The 20,707-nt window shown below is 47.9% G+C and overlaps 3 protein-coding genes across 5 annotated transcripts; 1 reads left to right on the forward strand and 2 right to left on the reverse strand.

The window, feature by feature from the left end:
• The first annotated feature begins 4 nt into the window (after nucleotides 1-4).
• Nucleotides 5-4,661, forward strand: LOC100839998 (disease resistance protein RPP13). Of its 2 annotated transcripts, XM_024458881.1 has the most exons (5): nucleotides 6-585; nucleotides 672-1,351; nucleotides 1,537-3,479; nucleotides 3,564-3,597; nucleotides 4,173-4,661. In XM_024458881.1, exons 2-3 carry the CDS (start codon nucleotides 702-704, stop codon nucleotides 3,464-3,466), a joined length of 2,580 nt encoding a protein of 859 aa, XP_024314649.1. In that variant the 5' UTR covers nucleotides 6-585; nucleotides 672-701; the 3' UTR covers nucleotides 3,467-3,479; nucleotides 3,564-3,597; nucleotides 4,173-4,661. The 2 variants fall into 2 exon arrangements, with proteins under 2 accessions (XP_014754976.1, XP_024314649.1); XM_014899490.2 differs by having other exon boundaries at nucleotides 5-1,351.
• Nucleotides 4,662-5,450: 789 nt separating this feature from the next.
• On the reverse strand, nucleotides 5,451-7,169 carry LOC100826015 (glucan endo-1,3-beta-glucosidase GIII). 2 transcript variants are annotated; one of them, XM_010234494.3, is made up of 3 exons: nucleotides 7,008-7,167; nucleotides 6,841-6,891; nucleotides 5,451-6,686 (listed from the first exon to the last, which is right to left on the reverse strand). In XM_010234494.3, exons 1-3 carry the CDS (start codon nucleotides 7,087-7,089, stop codon nucleotides 5,746-5,748), a joined length of 1,074 nt encoding a protein of 357 aa, XP_010232796.1. In that variant the 5' UTR covers nucleotides 7,090-7,167; the 3' UTR covers nucleotides 5,451-5,745. The 2 variants fall into 2 exon arrangements, with proteins under 2 accessions (XP_010232796.1, XP_010232797.1); XM_010234495.3 differs by lacking the exon at nucleotides 6,841-6,891 and having other exon boundaries at nucleotides 7,008-7,169.
• A 1,951-nt stretch (nucleotides 7,170-9,120) lies between these two features.
• Nucleotides 9,121-10,252, reverse strand: LOC104582947. Its single transcript, XM_010234496.3, has 2 exons — nucleotides 9,920-10,252; nucleotides 9,121-9,663 (listed from the first exon to the last, which is right to left on the reverse strand). The coding sequence occupies exons 1-2, from the start codon at nucleotides 10,160-10,162 to the stop codon at nucleotides 9,475-9,477; spliced, it is 432 nt and encodes a 143-aa protein (XP_010232798.1). The 5' UTR covers nucleotides 10,163-10,252; the 3' UTR covers nucleotides 9,121-9,474.
• Between the last annotated feature and the right edge of the window lie 10,455 nt (nucleotides 10,253-20,707).

Below are 20,707 nucleotides of genomic sequence, written 5' to 3' on the forward strand. Positions count from 1 at the left end.
CACGACGATTTGCGTAAGTTTCAGTCTGTTGGAGCTGAACCCCCACTACTCTGCCTACTCCGCCGCCAATCTCTCTGCTCATCGCACCGCCCATGCTGCAGCTTAACCGTCGCCGACGACGACCCCATCCAGGCATTCCCTCTCCCGACCTCCCTCTGTCCCCATGGCCGACGAGGGCGGCCCCTCCAATGCCGCCACTGCATAGATCCACCAGTCGCGGAGGTGCTTCGAGCGGCGCCCCGTCCAAGATCCGGCGGCGGTCGGCTCCTCGATCCGCCGCCCGCCCGAAATCCGGGGGCGAGCTTCGAGTTGCGCCCCGTCCAAGATCTGGCGGCGTGAGGCTGTTGGAGCCACATTTTTAGCATCACCGGATGGGGGCATGGGGCTTCTCTTGGAGCTGCTCTAAGCATCCTTTTAGGAAAGCAAAACGAAAATTACTCAGAGTGCTTTTGTAGTAACCGCATAGCTAGCGCCGCTAGCTTTCTTCCACCCAAAGCACGGCGGCTTACGGTGTGTCTGCAGCCATGGAGATCGCCATGGGGGCTATCGGCCCTCTCATCCCGAAGCTCGGCAACCTGCTTGTTGGTGAGTTCAACCTCGAGAAGCGCGTGAGGAAAGGCATCGAGTCTCTTGTGACAGAGCTAACGCTGATGCATGCTGCCCTATGCAAGGTGGCGAAAGTGCCGCCGGAGCAGCTCGACATGGGGGTCAAGATTTGGGCAGGAAATGTCAAGGAATTGTCCTACCAAATGGAGGACATTGTTGACACCTTCATGGTGTTTGTCGAGGATGGTGATGAGCCTGCCAACCCGAAGAACAGGGTCAAGAAGTTGCTCAAGAAGGTAACCAAATTATTAAAAAAGGGCAGGGTTCTGCATCGGATCTCTGATGCCCTTGAAGAAGCGGTTGGTCAAGCAAAGCAGTTGGCTGAGTTGCGGCAAAGGTATGAGCACGCGATGGGCGACAGTAGCGTTGCTGCTAGTGTTGACCCTCGCGTGATGGCTCTGTACACAGATGTGGCAGAGCTTGTTGGGATTGAAGATACACGGGACGAGCTGATCAACATGTTGATAAAGGATGATGATTGGTTGAAGCATCCCTTGAAGACAGTCTCTATTGTTGGATTTGGTGGATTAGGTAAGACGACTCTTGCCAAAGCAGCGTATGACAAGGTGAAAGTGCAATTTGATTGTGGTGCTTTTGTTTCGGTTTCTCAGAATCCCAATATGGAGAAAGTCTTGAAAGATGTTCTCTTTGAACTTAACAAGAAAAAGTATGCAAAGATCTATAATGCAGCAAGGGGAGAAAAGCAACTCATCGACGAGCTCATTGAATTCCTTAATGACAAAAGGTTGCTTCATTTTTCCTGTTACATAACGATAGGCATTTCTTCTAGTAGAAGATTTATAAATTCCAAAACTTTTTTCCCGCTGGATTTTCGCCTACATATATCATTATTAATTCAATAATCGTTTTCTAAATAATCTTACATATATTGATTAACTTGTGAAATAACTCTCAGAAGCATTTATATAGGTATCTCATCGTAATTGATGACATATGGGATAAGAAGGCATGGGAATTAATCAAGTGTGCATTTTCCAAGAACAATCTTGGAAGTCGACTAATCACGACGACCCGCATTGTCAGTGTGTCTGAAGCATGTTGTTCTTCTAGTGATGATATCTACAGAATGAAACCTCTTTCTGATGATTACTCAAGAAGGCTCTTCTATAAAAGAATATTTTCTCATGAGGAAAGTTGTCCTCCTGAATTGGTACAAGTATCCCAAGATATCTTGAAGAAATGCGACGGGATACCGTTAGCCATTATTACTATATCAGGTCTTCTGACTAGTAATTGTCAGGTAAAAACAAAGGATCAATGGTATCGTTTACTCAATTCCATTGGTCGTGGACTTGCAGAAGATCACAGTGTAGAGGAGATGAAGAAGATATTATTATATAGCTACTATGATCTACCTTTTTATCTGAAGCCTTGTTTATTGTATCTAAGTATCTTTCCAGAGGACTACAAGGTTAGGAGTTGTGAGTTGATATGGAGGTGGATAGCAGAAGGCTTTGTTTATAGTGAAAGGCAAGAGACTAGCTTATATGAGCTTGGAGAGTATTATCTCAATGAGCTTATTAATAGAAGCTTGATCCAGCTAGTGGGCATGAATGATAAAGGAGGGGTAACAACTTGTCGTGTCCATGATATGGTGCTCGATCTCCTATGTTCCTTGTCAAGTGAAGAAAACTTTGTCACAATATTGGATGGTACAGAGAGAAAAGTGCCATACTTACAAGGCAAGGTTCGCAGATTATCCATCCAAAAGAGCAAGGTAGACGCGGCTACCATCAGCATTTCACAAGTCAGGTCTCTTATTGACTTCACAGAAGATACCATTAACAAAGTGTTGCTTACTTCGAGCTTTCAAGTTCTGCGGGTGTTGGATTTAGAAGATTGTACTATTTCAGATATTGGGCACTTCCAGAATTTGGTACACTTGAGATACCTAGGTCTAAAAGGTACATGTGTCACGGAGCTCCCGATGGGAATAGGAAAGCTAAGATTTTTGCAAACCTTGGACCTGAGAAAGACTGGTATAAAACAATTGCCAACAAGTATTGTTTTGCTAAGCCATCTGATGTGTCTGTATGTTCACGGGGATATAAAGCTACCCTCTGGGATGGATAAGCTAACGTCCCTAGAAGTGATAGAAGGACCGCTGATTGGTAAGTCTCATGACATTTTTAATATAGACATTGTGAAAGAACTGAGCTATTTTACCAAGCTGAGGGTGCTCCGTTGTACTTGCAAATTTATGGATGATAGCCTCAATAAAACCTTGGTGGAATCCCTTGGTAGTCTGCACAAATTGGAATGCCTAAATATATCTGGCCACTATGGACCTGTCCATCTTGTGCTGGAAGGCTGGGTGCCCCCTCCACAGCTCCGTGTATCATATTTCAGCTGGTTACCAACAGTGCCGGCATGGATTAATCCCTCGTCACTTCCTCTCATCTCAAGCCTGACACTACTGGTAAAGAAAGTGCGACCGGAAGACATTCGGCTCCTTGGGATGTTGCCAGCCCTCCGCTATCTCCGTCTAATGGGTGACCCTACATTACCTGTTAGCGCGGATACAGTGGAAACTTCTGTTATCACTGCTGATGCATTCCCATGTTTAACCGTCTGCCTCTTCTTCCGCGTTGCGGCGGTGCCATCTATATTTCCACGAGGAGCTGCGCTAAAACTTAAACTCCTTCGCTTTGCCTTCCCGGCTATAAGGATGGCTCGCGGCAACATTGATTTTGGCATGGGTCACCTTCCTTCCCTGGAGAAGGTTGAGGTTGAAATTTTGAGCGTGGGAGGCAGATGTAAGATGACAGAGGAAGCGATAGCTGCACTGAGGGCCGCAGTGGCCGACCATCCCAACCATCCCGCCATCCGTTTCTCTTGAACCAGAGGGAAAGGTGCGCTGTTTTGGTCCCTTGTGTTTTTTCCACAAAGTGTTTATGTAGTACTCTATTCATCTTCCCTCTTTTTCCTGATTTCAGGTGCAGGGCTCGATTCATGAAATCCTGCAATCAGGTAATACCAGCTCCATTATTTATTATTAGTAGCACCCAATTATTCTTTCAGCATTTTGTTTGGCCTGTTTTCTTCAGCTAGATATATATTTCTATCAGTCCCCCAAAGGCCTAATGTTACAGTCTAGTAGTCAAAGTACCGTGAACTCTGCGCTGGTCTTGTGTGCATTCTGTATTCCCTCAGAGAAGAAAAAGGTCTTAATTGTTGTTTCTGCCCACGGCAAAATTACTTATGACATGATCAAGAATAACAAAACAATTCAATACTAGTGTGTAGGGATGAACTCTGCTTCTTCTCATTTATGTACATTTACCTGAACAATTTGTACTCATGTGCCTCCCGTGGCATACGCAGGTAGCGCACTAACAGGAGCTAAGAATATTGTAATGTGAACTCTTTGTTGGTCTTGTGTGCATTTTGTCTTCCCTCACAAAAGAAAAAAGGTCTTAATCGTTGTTTCTGCCCACGACAAAATTACTTATGACATGATCAAGAATAACAAAAGTACAACACAGTGTGTATGGATGAACTCTGCTTCTTATTTCTGTACATTTAACTGAACAATTTGTATTCAGGTAGCACTAGCAGGAGCTAAGAAATTTCATGGACATGGCGCGGGCGCATATAGTGTGTAAGTCTCTTAACTCCTCTGGTGCTTCCGTTCCGACAAACACGGTCAAGACTCAAGAACAACACATTTTCATTGCCGTTTGATTCGTCTTCCTCCTGCAACGACATGAAGCTCCCACGCTGTCCATTTATGCCTGAATTCTCTTCCTACTTCCTTCAGTTCAAGAACCACTGTATTTCTAAGGCGCCACCTGCATTCTGCTCTGCCCATGCATGATGATTTTTCTTCTTCTATTTCTTTCTCTTATTTCTGAGAGGACCAGGAGCTTTAACTATGATGTACTGCTTGGCTGTTTCCTGTTTTAGTTTCTCATTGCGGCTGCTTCCTTCCTAGCAGCCAGCTTTCAGACTCCTTTTCATTCCAGTCTCGTAAGACAAAATTTCGTATTCAGTTATGTAAGATCTAATTTTTGACGTTTCACCTTTCATTTCCAGCGTTGCTCTTTGTTTCTATTCTATTTTTGTAAGGGCGTGGATAATGCATGAATGTTTAGCTGCGAGCCCTGAACTTCTTTCCTGTCACCATCAAGAATTTGATCGGTTTTAGATTTGAGAGTACGTCCCCAGAGTCTGTATCTAAGACCTGCCTGATTAACCTGAGATGAACAATATATGCTGCTGCTGGGTCGGAAATTTGGACTGATGTGAAAGATTTGGTTTATAGGCTATTCCACTAGGACTGGGTCGTCGAGCACTAACGCTGTATTGTCATATTGACAATAAGTATCACTGACTATTTGCTAGGTTGGACCCAAGAAGTCTAGCATATGCCTGACATCTCATTGAAGCGAACAGTGGAACTGCATTTTGGTCTGGACTATCTGTTTGAAGAGAGCAGCGACTTTTTAAAGTTCACGGGTCAAATTTAACAAAGATAGTGTCCATCTAATTCGGAAGGTAGCTCATTTTCATCATGGCGTGATGGCGTGACGCCGGAACAAGAATAGTCCAATTCCAGACTATTCTGCAGTTAGCCACACGGTTAATTAATGGCTACCTTCCTAATTAGGCGGATCCTACGGAAATTTGGTCCTCCACTGCAGCCGGCCAATGGAAGCAATGAGTGGGGCTAAAATCGAACTGAGAGCCAGGGGAGGGCAACAAGAGTATAGCAAGAGTAGATCAACCATGAAGCAGCGGCAGTAAACAAGAAGAAATATACAAGAAGAGTATATCCGGACTCTTCCACCTGAATTTCGTCAGGCCGAGCAACAAGATCACCATTTAAGAATCATCAGGTATCCATTCACCCATCAATATAAATTAAGTCTATATAAATTCATCATAGATCTTCCTTCCAAACTGTGAATGCTACTCGTATCTGTAAGTTCAATTTTGCTCTCAGACTTCCGTTCATGGAGCTCAAATATAGATTTTAAATAGCAACGTACTACTACAGTAGTCCGTATAGATTTTGAAGCTCTGAGGGGAACAGGTCCCGTTGTCAATCTGCACTAGAAAGAAGCACCTTATTCGAACGCAGAAATGATGGTATACATATATGTCTCCCTCTCGGTCTCAGAAGCTAATGGAGTACGCCGGTGACTTATCCGGGTTAAACAGCCCAAAGTGTTTCTCGGTCTCAAGCCCCGTCTTCTGATTCTCGTTGAACATGGCAAACACGTACGTCTCCAACGGGCCGGCCTTCTTCGGCGTGCCGCCACCGACATGGCCGATCAACCCCTGGTTATACCTCCTCGCGTTCTCGGCCGTCGCCGCGAACCCGCCAGCCGACGGCCACCCGCTCTCCGACACGACGACCCCGACTCCCGGCGTGCCGGCGTCCTCCAACGCTGCGTAGATGGAGTCCACCATGGCATCGAAGAGGTTCGTGTAGACAAGACCGTTGCCGTCGTCCCTCACGGTGGTGCCAGGCTGGAACGTGGCGTAGCCGAGCTGGATGTCACGTGGGTTGTCCACGTAGGCGAAGTACGGGTACACGTTGACGAGCAGCGGCGCCCCCGTGGACGCCAGGTACGCCGCCACGGGGCCCATGAACGAGGGGTCGCTGAACACGCCGTTGGATGGCGGGAAGGTGTTCGTGATCGCGTCGAACCGTAACGCCGTGGACACCTTGATGCCGATGCCGGACGCGGCGAGCGCGCCGGCCAGGTTCTTCATGGCCGGGAGGATGTTCTTCTGTCCCTCGCTGTCTACCACCTCGTTGCCCACGGCGATGTACCGGAAGGAGACGCCGGAGGAGGAGCTGTAGGGCTGCACGTTGGCCTTGACCCAGGCGGCGGCGAAGGGAGGGCTGGAAGCCATGGCCGTGAGGTTCTCGTTGGGCACGTCCATGACGAGGCCGATGCCGGTGCCGGCCAGGGCGCGCAGGATGCCGGTCTCTGGGGCGTAGATACGCATGGAGGCGATGCCCTTGGACTTGTAGAGCTGCACCACGTCGCTCGGCGTCGGGAGGTTGCTGCCCAGCACGCCGTTGCAGACGCCGATGGAGTGCACCGCTGTTATGTGGGAACGGACCGCAAATGCAATGCAAAATGTGCAGACAAATTAAGCTAATCAGCCGTGTCATTCATATATAGTGGAGTAGCACTGAAATTTAATTCTCGCATGCGTGAGTGTATATAATTAGCAGGATGCGGCTGATTTGTGAACCTTTCTTATGTCCGTGAGGCTTAGCTGCCCGGTGACGGTGAGCACCGCACTCTTTTTATGCGAGAGAATGCATGCATATAACAAATGCCGTGTATTAATGATTTAAGTAGGATTGATAAGAATAAGTTACTGGTGTATGTACTCCGTGCATGAACTAATTATGTTACCTGCTGGAAATGCCGCGAGGAGGGCGACAATTAGGACTAATGCTGCCCCGAGCACGGAAGCAACACTAGCTTGCTTCGCCATATTCGTATGGTGTATGTGTGTGTGTGTACGACCGAATTGTGCAATGCAGTGTACCAAGAACGCACACACGGATGGCACCTATATATGCAGATAATTTCTCCAACTAGCTAGCCAGTTTGGCGCATTACACGTTCGGTCCGGTTTCCGTTTTCCTTGTCCACCACAGCACTACCACGACCACTAGCACAGCAGCTAGCTACTGTCCTGTACATGCTCCTCAAGTGACGCTGGCTTGACTGACCAGCCGGCCGGCCAGTGCAGTGCACAACTTGTCCGTTGGCCCCGTACGTGGAAACCGGTTGAACAAGGCGCGCGTGCAGGTCACAGTCATCGACCAGAGTCATGGGCAAGTCGACGATGCATGGAGGAACCAGCCGCCGCGGTCGATTTCGTGGACAGAGAGTTTGGCTTGGCATTATGCATATTCCGAAAATTATAGTGTATGCTGAGCTTTGTCCTGGCTCGTAGAATTTCCTGGGCGCGCTGACCGCTGACCTGGCCCGTCCCACGGGCTGATAGTGCAGTGGTGACATGGGTCGATGGACAGTGCGAGATTTTGTTGCTTGCTGCCACTAGCTGTATTGCGTTCTGGCACGCATTGTCCCAGTGGCCAGTGCCGATCGTGGTTGCACACCCGATTTCGTAGGCCGAATTGTGGTCGTCGGCGTTAATTGATCGTAGGTTGCTGTATAAATCCACTCGATCAGACACCCCGCGATGTAGACAAAGCAGGTCGTCACGATCTGCTTCCGCCAAACTCTCAGTAAACGGACGTGTACAGCAGGCCATTTTTACGGGTTGATTTTTAAAAAAAAAAAACAAAAAACAAAGAGGCCAGCAGGCCGGTCACTTCAGATGGGAAAAGGCCGCATGCATCAGAAACACTAAGTAGAGGCCCACGAGAGACCCTTTTGGGCTCTGAAGGAGGTGCCCCGAGCGAGCGTGCCCGCCCCGTATGTATAGGCCCAGGCACGGGGTGCTCCGTCCTCGCAGCTGTGAAAGACAAATGAATCGCTCAAGGAAAAATAAAAAGGTGAAATGCACATGCAAAGCGCGCGCAACTTTTGTTGTTTAAAGTAGTACTACACAAGCGATAAACAACATTTCTTCCCATAAAAAAAAGGATAAACAACATTTCTTACAATAAAGTACCCAAAAATAACAATCTTACAGTAGTTGCTTGACTTGGCTGGCGTGATATCCCTGTCTGATTGTGTATGGAAAGACTAATTAGTTACCCGTGCAAGCAAAACATTGCTAGCTGCAACAAAAACTGCTCCAATCAAAGGGTGATTAACCTGTCTGTCAGGTTGCCCTCGGTCAGTCATCGACCTCGCCGTCGCCGTCCTCCGTGTCCGACCCTTCAATGTCCACGTGCTCATCCTCGTCCGACGGCAGCAGTTTCAACAAATCTTCCACCACGCCCTCGCGGCTGCTTCCTCCGTCGGCCATTGCCGGCGGCGCGACATCAATCACCACAATAACACGAGACGCCGCCGCCTTACCCAGACCCGGTGTCGTCGCGGCGAAGAAGGTCGTCTTGTTGCCAACGCCGACGTCGGCCTTCAAGGCGTCCGCCCGAGGGCGCTTGCGAGAAGACATCTTTTCAGTTTCAGATAACCGGTGCCTTTATTAACAGGTGCTAAATCTGGAAGGAAGCTGCGTGACACTGATCTGCAGGACTTGGGTTTCTTCCTCTGGGTTTTGGGGTATCCGGCCGACGAAACGGGTTCACGGTTCGGGATTTATATGTACGTTGTGGGGGGAGGAAGCTTAATTAGCTACCTAAGTCATAATCCGACTACCAAATTGCACTCGGGTAGGAAGGAAGTTGTCCGGTTTGGATTAAGATTAGCACTACTAATCCCCGCGCATGGTCATGTTGTGATCTGCTTAAGATCCAGACGCGGCGTGGCCTCTTGTAAAAAGTAAACGGGGAGATCTTGGCATATATAACATGTGTCTTTGTGTGTTCTGGGCTCGATCAAGGTTCCTCATCACAAAGAAAGAGAAAAACTTAATTCAAGAATCGAGTGTGGAACAAATACACTTCTTCGATGTAATATCATGTATGTATATGATTTGTATATGTAATGCACAAATAGAATGGGGGGCGAAAGGTTTCAGCTGTTCGATCTGATTCTGAAACAGTAATGCCTAAGAGAGACGAGACACAGTTCTTACCCCAAAAACGTCAAAACTAACATGTATCCTGGTTTCAGCTGCTCAATCTAAATATACTCTACTTCTGTTCTGAAGCTTAGGATATCACACATGCATAATCGCATACTTTGTCGATCAAACTGAGGCATTTGCAAACATTCCTTGGAAGATTATCATGCAGAATCAGCAGAAATATATGCAGCACCTTTTTCTCGAGTCTAACTAATACACTTCCCTTTTCGGCCTGTTCCTGGTGCGCCGGCCACCAGCAGTGACAAGAACCTGCTCCTTCTCCACCGCCGGCTCCACGGACTCCTGATCTCCGTCGTATTCTCCACCGTCGTCTTCGGTCTCGCCTGCTTCCTCTGTAGCGGCCTCGTTCTCTTCCAGTATCGCCTCGTTGATCTCCATCTGCACATACACATACATAGAGGCAGCACGATCTTCAGTTCAAAGGTCTTACGGAGCACCATACATAGTGATGGATCCTGCGGTTGTTCACTCATTCATGTCTAAATAATGCCACATGCCAGAATCGGCAGAGGGTCATTGGAAATGATTAAACGGGTCTGTAATCTGTTACTGCTGCTAGGACCAAACAAATGAAGCAGAGCGCGCGGTTTATTCATAATTTGCTTTGGCGAGGGGCTGCGTCGTGAATACATACCTCCCTTAGGAAGCGCTCGTCGAGGTCGTCGGCGACGCGGGCGGCGGCGACGAGGGTGCCGACGAAGAGGGAGAGGGGCAGCACGAAGGCGAGGATGAGCACGTTGGTGCTGGGCGGCCCGCCGGCCCGCACCACCATGGGCCGGCGCCCCACCGGCCCGGCGGCGAACCGGATGCTAGGCCGTCCACCGCCGAGGCGCGGCTGGATGGATAGGGCGGCGAGGGCTCGGGAAGGGGAAGCCATGGACGGGCGGCGGAGAGAGGCCCTGTGGCTCAAGCGGCGCGCGAGCAGCAGAGTGGTCGGGCGAGAGATAGATAGATAACAGAGCGGCGATGGAGCGTTCGTCTTATCCATTCTTTCCTGTACCACGAGGATGAACCAACCGGCCCACCGACCAAAACAGCCCAAAGCCCCGCAGCGTCACTAGTAGCCCGCGTGGGTTCTGAGTTTTCGGGGCAAGTTCGAAGAAAGAAACGGACCATCTTCGTGGGCTTGCTTATATCACGTTCAATTTCCTAAAAGCCCATGGGCTGACAATACCAGGCCGGGCGTTTTCCATGGACGAACGCAGAGACGCGAGGTCTGAACAAGTCGAACCCCGCGTGACGCACGTGTTTCCGCCTTTCCGGCTCACCGCGTCGCGGCACCGCTTGCGTTCTCGGGCAGCCAGCCGGAGCCTCTAGACCTGCATCGCGATCGATGGATCGAGGGTCGAGTTCCCTCGATGGATCCATGGACAGCGAAAGCGATCAGACAACATCGATCAGGAACACACACGACGTGCGCACTCGCGTGTGCGCTACGCCGAACGTCCGTCCGTCAGTCAGCTGGGCCAGCCAGCTCGCTCGACACGTTTCCGCTGTCCTTTTTTCGAGCGACAAGGACGCGGCTACCTAGATGGATCCACGTCCACGTCGCCCGCCCCCGGCCCCGGTCGGTGCGACTGACGGGTCGACGACTGGGCGAGACGGGTGTGCTAGCTCTCTACTTTAATTATGAGTAGTGCCAGTAGGTCTCTTTCGTAGAGTACGTTTAGGCAGAAAACGTAGACGTACCATATGAAGAGCTTAGCTGCGATTACTGGTTAATTAACTTACGTTGCCAAGTCGGAATGAGCGGCCGTCGTGTCACATCAGTTCATCGCCATTGGATGTATGGCCTAGCTACGGGTGTACTTTCTATAGCCTGTCGGTGGCGTCAGGAGGAGGTCGATCGTGGCCCGTGACGCACACACGCCGATGTCGATACCGGATCTAGTCAGACAACCAACGGCGGCTACCAACTGCGAGCTGATCGATCAGCTCCACAGATAACTGAAATTGGAATGTGCCAGCGTAACTGGGATCGAATCTGCAAGTGCCTCAAGTCAAACTCAATTTGTAATTTTATACTATCTCTCCGTTCCTAAATACTCCTTTAGTTACATAATTATTGTCTCAAATTTGCCCAACAATTGATGTATCAATTCCTAAAAAATGCCTACATACATGTAAGATTTCGACAAAAATTGTGGAAGAAGTTAGTATTTGTCGTGGTTTTAGCGCAATTTTACATTAAAACTAAGTTGCCCTAAAACCACGACAAGTATTTAGGAACGGAGGGAGTGGTACACACGAACGTGCATTCTATGCCCATGATTAATTAGAGTCGGTGTCCGGCTCTCATGCATCTCTCGCTCGCAACATTCTCTCGACGTTTATGTAAACAAAGATTGAATTGTCCAGGCGCGCGCGTGAACTCTGGCGCTAGCTCGCAAACGAACAAAACGCTCGTAAGCAAACAAGAGCTACAACATAATGCCACACGCAAAGGAACAACAAAGGCATGCATCCACGTTCAGAGAAGCCTGCAGAACGCATGCAGGGCCTGCCTGCCTCGATCGATCTGCACGCGATCGCTGTCCCGTGAGCTGGATATCCTTCCATGGATATATGGTCATGGAAAATACTACCATAGCAAATACTACCACCTCGCATGCAGGCATGCATGTATGGTCATTTATATATGTATGCAGCTCGGACAGAAAACACAATGTAGTACAAGAACGCATTGCCGCGCGGCCAAGCTTCGTTCTTGCCGTCTGGCCGTGTAGCACGCACGCATGCATGTGTCTCACGCGCGCCGCCCTGCATGGCTGCATGACTAGGCTTTAGAGCGTATACATGTAGTGTTTGTATGTCAGGCGACAGTGACATTTGTTTTGTTGGCAAAAATACGTGCTACTACCTATGTGTGCAAATTAATGTCGTCGGGACAAAACGTACACGGCAGATCCACGTTGCGATTAAAATCACGACAAAATATTTAGTGACAATTATTTAGAAACGGATGGATCGACCGTCTCTTTCGGCTCCATCCTCCATGCATGGCCAAACCGGACACCCGGCTGGCAGGCTGTGCGAAAACTCAAGCGTGAAGCCTCTTTAGAGTGTACGGTCTTTGTAGGGTTTTTTTTTAGGTCTGATGGCATAGGAGCTACGTGATCGTCCTGATGCTCCGATCCTAATTCCGTTTTCAGCAAAATATGACGGTCCTAGGCTGCTAGCTAGTTGGTGTATTGTTCTACATATTGTAATTCTATATTTTGCGCACCGGCACCAATGATTAGTATTGCATAATAGTGTGTTCTTTATCGCTGCTATCCAACTTGCCCTCGGCTCAGCCCTCTTTATACGGTTGCGTTAATGCGCCACTGGCCACCGCCCATACAAAGCAAGAGGAAAAAAGGGCTACTCCTGTAACACTACGGAGACGCATGTTGTGGCTTGATGTCGCGTTCGAGCCCGGCCTATTCTACGGAATAGGCTGTTAAGTTTCTTTTTAGATTGGGGACAAGCTCAAAGGCTCATATGGATCTTTGTCGGCTCTCTATGGAGTGGAGCGATCTAGTACCAACCGATGATCACCCCACGCGTCTAGCAAAAATGTCCAATTAAATCAATGAGCCGACGACATACATTCACTGCGCGTATGGATAGCTATACCCCTAGCGTGTCTCAGGCACTGAGCTACCTATTCCCTAGCTAATAGCCTCCATGGGTTTTACATCGCAAGTTAAATCATTTCACGGCTGCATACTCCAGCCTCAATAGCCAATAGCGCCCCAAGTCAGATCTAAACCTATCTGTGAAGAAATTAATGAACGTTGATTTCGCGGCAACTATCATAACGTTTAAACTTTCGTGTCATTATAGCAGCCAAATCGCGCACTATTTATTTCTATGGTTAACAGTGAACAAAAAACTACTCCCTCCGATTAATAATATGAGTCTACTAGGAGTCTATGATTTAGCAGTGCAAAGTTAGTAAATTATACTAAGGAAATGCAGTGGAGTAGTAAATATAGGAGCATGTATACACAAGCACAGTATATCAATCTCTCCTCTCTTTTTTTTTCTATCGGGCATGCGTGTGTCTGCATGGTCCCTTCGGTACGTAGCTAGGGTGTTTGCATCAATATCCCGTGCTCCTATGCGCCGGTAGCTAGCTATACTAGGCTCGTCGACATACGCCAGCTGGCCCGGGCATGCAAGATCTATAGGCGGCCGTACGTGAGCGCGTAACAAGCTCTTGCTAGCTAACCAGGGCCGTACGCACGCACGTAGTCCTGCAATGAACAGCGCACCAGAAGAAGGATCGATCTTTGGCACGTAGTCCCTGTACGTACATAATTCGATCGCCCACACACCGACGTGAGACGTCCGGCTGACAACGACAGCTGTTGCGCATGCACCATACATATATACTCCTGTCCGAAAATGTGCAGTACACGATCGATCTGATCTACGACGTACGTACGGTGTATCCATGAAGCTATGCACGTACTAATACGTACCGCCGATATGTATATATGCATGGGAATATATATCGGAGCTACTCTCAGGCCGGGCTGCTCTCAATTCAAGCTGAGTCTCGATCATCGATGGATCCTAGCTAGCTACTCTTAGTACATACGGAGTTGCACGTACATCAGCAGCAACAGTTTATATATGCAGTCATTAGAGCAAGACCAGCATGCATGCAGATCGTGCAGTTTGTACGTAAGATGGGAGACGCATGAGCCTGTATATATGACGTACGTACGGCGCGACGAAGCCGAACAGTGAAAAATTACACGTGCCCCAATCCAACGAGCACAAGCATAGCTACTGTATACCGTAAGAACGTCGAGCGACGAAATGAACCAACACTGTGATTCCTTGCACGTACGTAGCTGTACCTTAATTCGTGGCTTCAATTCATCGATCTGACTGCATGATGTCTCTGTTAGAAATTCCTAGAGGGGTGATAAAAAAATTGGATTTCTTCTGAAAGAGATTGATGTGGCGGAAGGGTGTGACCGGAGAGAAATACATTTGGTTAACTGGCCTGCCATCGGTCAGCCAAAAGATCAACGGGGCTTGGGGGTGCTGATCTGGAGGTCATGAACTTCTGTCTCCTCTCCAAATGGCTATGGAGATTGGAAACTTCTTCCAGGATGTGGTAGAAAGTCATTAGTAAGAAATATTGTAGAGGGAAGCCTTTAGCTTTAGCGAGCTTCAGAAATGGGGATTCACATTTTTTGGCTGGTGTTATGCATGTGAAGGACACTTTCCTTAGCTGTTGTAGGCGCTTGATTGGTAATGGTAAGAGGACTCTGCTCTGGTATGATGGTTGGATAGGAGGCAGCCCTCTTTTTGTGCAATTTCCTCGTTTATTCCATTTATCTTTCAGTTCCGAGATTACGGTTCACAAAGTGTTCTTTGATGGCTGGGGTTCAATTAGATTTAGGAGGACTCTAAATGGGGAGACTCTGTTACAGTGGGAAGGTCTGAAAAAGCTTTGTAGTGATGTTCAGTTGACTGACCGAAAGGACAAACTGTTCTGGAAGTTGGAAGCGAAAGGTAAATTTTCTGTGGGCTTACTATGTAGATTGCTAAAAAGATCACAGGTGCCGTTTCCTTTTAAGTTTCTTTGGAATGTCAAAATTCCGTTGAAAATTAAGGTGTTCATGTGGCTTGTTAGCAGGGGCTCGATTCTCACTACGGATGTGCTGAAAGGGAGGGGGTGGGAAGGAGTTGACTGCTGTGTGTTTTGTTCTCGCATAGAGACAATCGATCATCTGTTATTTTCCTGCTCTCTGGCCAGTACATCTGGAGGATTGTACATGTTAGTTTTTGTGACTTCTCTTTGCCTACTAATATGGAAGATGTTTTGAATAGCTGGGTCTTTCAGTTTAGTAAGCAGGAGCGAGGTGTGGTGCTTGTCGGATTCGCTGCCATCATTTGGGTGCTTTGGAAAACTAGAAACAGTGCCTGTTTTCGTAATGAATTCCCACATGATTCATCAGCTGTAATGTTTGCCATTTGTTCCTTGCTTGACCGTTGTGCTGGTCTCCAGAAGTCCGAGGCTCAGGAGGTGCTTCTGCGAAGCTCGCGGCGACTGTGGCGAGTCACTGCTGAGATCTTCCGCCGATCGAGAGAATGGGCGCCAATCACAATGCGGCTAACGGGCTGAAGTTTCAGATGTCAAATGAAGCCGGTGCTGGTTCTTTAGGAAGTTGTTATGAAAAACTACAGGAACTTTTCCTATTGTCGTTTTCTTCTGTAGCCCAGTGTAGTGGGCAGTTGGTTTCAGGCGTGGGGTGTTGTTCACCTGATAGGGTGGCAGAGCCCTACATGTTTTCTTCCTGTGTTATCCTGATTACGTAAGACACTATGATTTTCCTTAATGAAAACGGGGGGCCGCCCTTTGATAAAAAAAAAATCATCGATCTGACGGGCGATGTTCGAAGGATTTCAGGATCATCGATCTTTGGCGGCGGATATGGAGTTCCGATCCCGGAGATCCTTTTCATAAATGGAAACGCGCGCGTACGAGACGCGTTTGGATGCGATCCAGCCGATCAGGCTGCTGGTTCCGTACACACGGTCGACGGTCGATAGAAGCGTGATTCAAACGGACGATCGAGCGATCGCGTCTAGTTAATGCTGCATGATTTTATGGGCCGTGCACCATCCTAGTAGCTTGGAAGGAAGTTTTATTCTCTATAAATTCGCCGTCCGGCAAGAACAGCGGTTCTACGACTCAGTTTGATTTACACCAGTACGTATAGTATACCCAACGATCCTAAAAGGTAGTAGCAGTATACTGAAATACTAGTATATACGGCACTAAAGTAGGAAATAAATGAGCTATATATAGGTGCGGAAGCATGAAAAAAATATTGGAACGGACAGAATAGAAGAGATAATTTATTAGGTTGGCAACGCATAAAAATACGAAGCTTACATGATGAAATTGCAATGATTAAACGTAGGCTTAACTAGAAATTACAAATCTTAGGGGGTCAAGGCCCCGGCTGGCCCGGGACGTGCCACCGCCACTCACTATATATATAACTGGTTGATGTGCATTTTAATTTGAACTTATCTTAGTCCAAAAAAAACATGGCATTTACTACCAATTGAGAGCCTTTCAGATATGTTGTCTTCAAAACTAACAAATTACTTTTTTTGCGGGAAGAAAAAAAAATTATGCGTGTACAGATTTGTCTTGACAAATATTTATATTTAACATTGTCTATTCATCGATCGTCTAATTAAATTTAATTAATTTGGGTCAGCATTTTAAGCCGTAGGATTAATATCCATTTGTGCCTCGTCTCCAATTAATTCTATGTACAACAAATATGAACTAAAAAAAACAGTGACATTTCATTAGAGTTGCACAGACAGAGCAGCTTTGGCCTGCCGTTTGCAGGTTTTCAGTGAATGAGACATTAGAAAAATTCAGTCAATGTGAATTTTCGGTAACAGCTGTTATGCTTTTTTATACGGTACTAAATCCGTTTGTACTGCAGTACAGGGCTTCTTTTGTTGGTCCGAACAACTTGGCGAGAAGTTCACGCTATAGGTGGAGTCGATTATTCGGAGTAGTCGATCGATGTGGCTGCAGCCTGGGCCTGGCCGTGACGGGGTTGTAAAGCCGACAAAGCCCCCCGCTGTCCAGAAGACAAACAGCTGGCCTGTACCTGCTGCCCTAAACCCCAAACACGGAGGAGGCCGGGGAAAGAAAATAATTTTAACCCCTGCAGCCTCCCATGTCCAAACTGCAATCCAGCTCACCAGCACTCCACCGAACACTGCTGCTGGTGGCTTTTGTTTCACTTCCACCGCTGCTTTGTGCTTTCTGCTTTATGGCTATATTCTTCCCACTTGAAAAATGGTAATTTACCTCCAATTTTGTTTCATCTCTCGCGCTTTGCCGTTCAAAACAGATTGCTCTTGTCGCGGCCTACATACTCCGTACTTCATTTTAGTCGTTGCAGTAGGAGTACGTAGTACTTCACTGTATTAGCAGCAGGTAGTGATGGTGCTGCATTCACAAATCATACACTATGTTCAAGTTTCTATAGTTCTTTTTTACTACTGTATGGGAGTGGTAAAGTACTCCCTTTGCAGTGAATCGATGTGATTGAGGAAGCTGTCTTTTCCTGGTCAGCCCACGTCTGTTTCCAGCTAGGATTGGTCAGGCTCCAAAATGTACCAGCTGGTGGTGTCCCTGCTGCTGTATCTGCTTCGAGAGGTTCGAGGCCGTCTCAGTCAGCTCAACCACAAGTCCACACAAATGGCCGACTAGGGAGCTACAGCCTACGTACAGCTAGCCGCTCAGCGGCCCCAGGTCACGAGCCATGATCATACACACTGTGGCAAATATATATGGACGCATACGTAGGTACTGTCGATCAGCGACGCAGCGCTTCGACGACGCGCTGGAAATCAACACGGAGACAAGCAATCTTGTCCCCGGCCGACGATGAACAGAAGGAAGAGCAACGCGCTGCGAAATTGTGTGAGCCCAACAAAGTCCCATCGTACAGTGGATGCCGCTAGCTGCTTCCCGGGAACAGCGTGCAAGGCTCTCAGGAGAGACCGAGCAAAGTGGCCGTGGCAGCAAAAGGCTCTCTCTAGTCTCTTCCCGTTGCGCTATCTCAACCACCCAACGGGGGCGTGCGTGCAGGACCGCAGGAGGCAGCGCGCAAACAACAGTGTGTTCTTTGCCCGCGGGCCGCCAAAAGGGCTGTTTCCGGACGTACCGGGCCTGGCTCCTTCGCCATTGCCGCCCACGGCACATGCCCCCATGTATGCCTTAACCAAAGTCCAAGAAACCAAAACCATCACGTGCCGGCACTGTGTATAGCTGAGCTGCACGGCCCGTGTAGTACTGCTGCGACTGCGTCCTGCACTGCATCTACACCTACAGCTCTCCAGCTCGAGAAGAGAAAAATCTGCCTCGATCGCCCTGCACATATATCGATCCGCCACCTCTTTCACGTGCGCCAGCTCACGCCCCATAACGACCGTCGCTGCTGTCCGGACCCAAGCTTTTTTTTTTGTTGCCGTACAGCCGAGGACCGCCGTCCGGCTGTTGGATCCCGATCCGGTGGTGGTGCATGCACACGGACCGTACGTGGTGGCAGGGAGGGAACCAGTGGGATTGCTGGGTGCGGGGAACGAGGGGTGGGCCCACATGGCGGTGGGAGAGCGCTCGAGCCCCGGGCCCTGGCTCGGGGGGTGGGCCGTGGGCTTCCACGCGATCCATCACGAGGGGGTTTGCGCGCGCCCGTCCAGGCTCCGCCCACCGGGAACTGTCCCCCGGCTTTATTATTGCACCTTTCCCTTCCCTCCAAAACCTTGCGAGACTGACCACCTGTGCTGCTGTGCAGCCCCTAAACTTGGCTGATCAATACCCGTATAGAGCCGCAACCAGCGACAAAAAAAACTCATACAAAAAGTATTTAGGCGGTTTTTGGACTATGCTTGTAGATGGCATGGCTAGCAGTCTACAAAATCTGATGGATGCATGCGGTAGGCTAGTAGGTCTAGGCTCATCTGTTCACAACAAACATCTATTTAATTAAGAAGAGAAAGATACAATTGTTGTGTGGACCACTAAATATATTACTAATAGTTTGAATTTTCTCACAATAATTGGAAAGACTTGTCCGCAATCACAATAGGCGATCCATTTATAAAGACGACGCAAGAAAGATATTTATGTATCGAGCTCGTGGTTAAGGCACATTATGTAAGATGCGTGCATCTAAACCGAACATATGCTCTTCTGCCTGGCACAAAACATACACTTGCATTATGTTTATCGAAATTAACCACCTCTGGAAAAGTCTGTGGTGGTTGATGTTTTGTCTTGAGTATTAGCCTCGATTACTTGATAAAACCTTTAGAGGCATGCATGGAAATCATACTTATATGAAAAAAGTTTCGCAAGACTCCATTCTATATATTGGGGATGGCATGGCCAACAGTCTACAAAATCCCATGGATGCTAGTATAAGGTAGGATTAGGTCCACCTACTTTAACAAAATCATTTTAGCGAGCAGAAATACAAGTGTCGTGGACCACTAAACATGAGCACTCCATTTATCAATGATAATGATTTTTCCACGATCAAAAATAAAAATTAATTTAATTATTATAGGAATGAGGCGAGAACCATATTTGTGTATATCGAGCTCGTGGTTAACCACAGGCTGTAAAATTCTAACGTGTTCGTCGAATAGATGCTCTGTTGTATTAGCATTGATTTGGTTTATCAGGTAACCTCTTTCGAAAAATTGTATACAGAGTTGATGACTACATACTTTCCACTAGTACCATTTAAAATTCCACGGTTGCGAATGTATTTAAGTAATAGCTCGAATATTATACTTCATAAAAAAATAGCTTGAATATTTTTTTCAAAAATCTTTACAAGCATGCTAATAGCAAATCATATTGTACTTGTAGATACACGAAAAGAAATCCATGGAGTAGATGCATGCATGCATCTTCTTTATTCGGAGTTGGTTTTCTTCTACTTCAGCAAATAAAAAAACAGGACACTCAGTGCGATTGCAAGCGAAATACAATCTCAGAAAAGCAAATACTCCAGCCAACATATACTCCAGCTGTCACCAAATCCGTTTTCTAAAATTTATCATTGCGATTGTGCTGGTAGCAAGTACTACTAGTGGTAGTAGAACTTTACAGGAGGAATATAAATCAAATCATGGGATTGTATACAATACGCAGCGAATAGTGGGTGCCATGCAGGCGTGAGGGCGCATGCATGCATGCATGCATGCATGATTTCCTGGGTGGTTGATGGTGGGGAGGCGTGGCAAGTGGAGGGTGGTGGGGCCCCTTGCTATGCTTACGTGGACGGAAGCGGCATCTCGAGGAGGGAGGGAGCGCGTGGGTGTGGGAGAAGATTTTCGGACCATGTATTTTAGTCGAGGAAAAATAAACAACAATATCAAAAGCCGCGGCAGGCGCGGCCAGAGAGCGCCGCGTTGAGGGCAGGGGGGAAGCGGAGAAAGGTTGCGGTGAGCTGGGAATGAGCGGAAGACAGCTGGAATTTCTGTACCGCGGGGGCAGCAGCAGCCCGGGACGCAGCTCCCGTCGCCGCTTCTTGCTCCACCGGCAAACGCTCCCTAGGCCCGGTCTATGGATCACCCGGTTTTTATTTATTTTTCTTGTGTTCGAACCGTTGCTGCTGGCCTGCCGGGCCGGGTTCCAGTGTTTCTGGAGCATGTCACGTGATTACGTGATTAGTGTTCCTGCGCTAGTACTAGTACCAGCATGAAATCTTTCGTTTCACTAAACCAGAACGTGGCTTCTGACTGGAAATGGCATGGCCTTCAGGCTTCAGCCAGATAGAACCAGCCATCAAGTGAAACCAATAGAAAGCAGATAATTGATTCGGTCTAACCCATAGCACCCTTTTTTTTTTTGACAGCAACTGTT

The sequence above is a fragment of the Brachypodium distachyon genome, chromosome 2 (genome assembly GCF_000005505.3).
Source record: "Brachypodium distachyon strain Bd21 chromosome 2, Brachypodium_distachyon_v3.0, whole genome shotgun sequence".
Classification (NCBI taxonomy): domain Eukaryota; kingdom Viridiplantae; phylum Streptophyta; class Magnoliopsida; order Poales; family Poaceae; genus Brachypodium; species Brachypodium distachyon.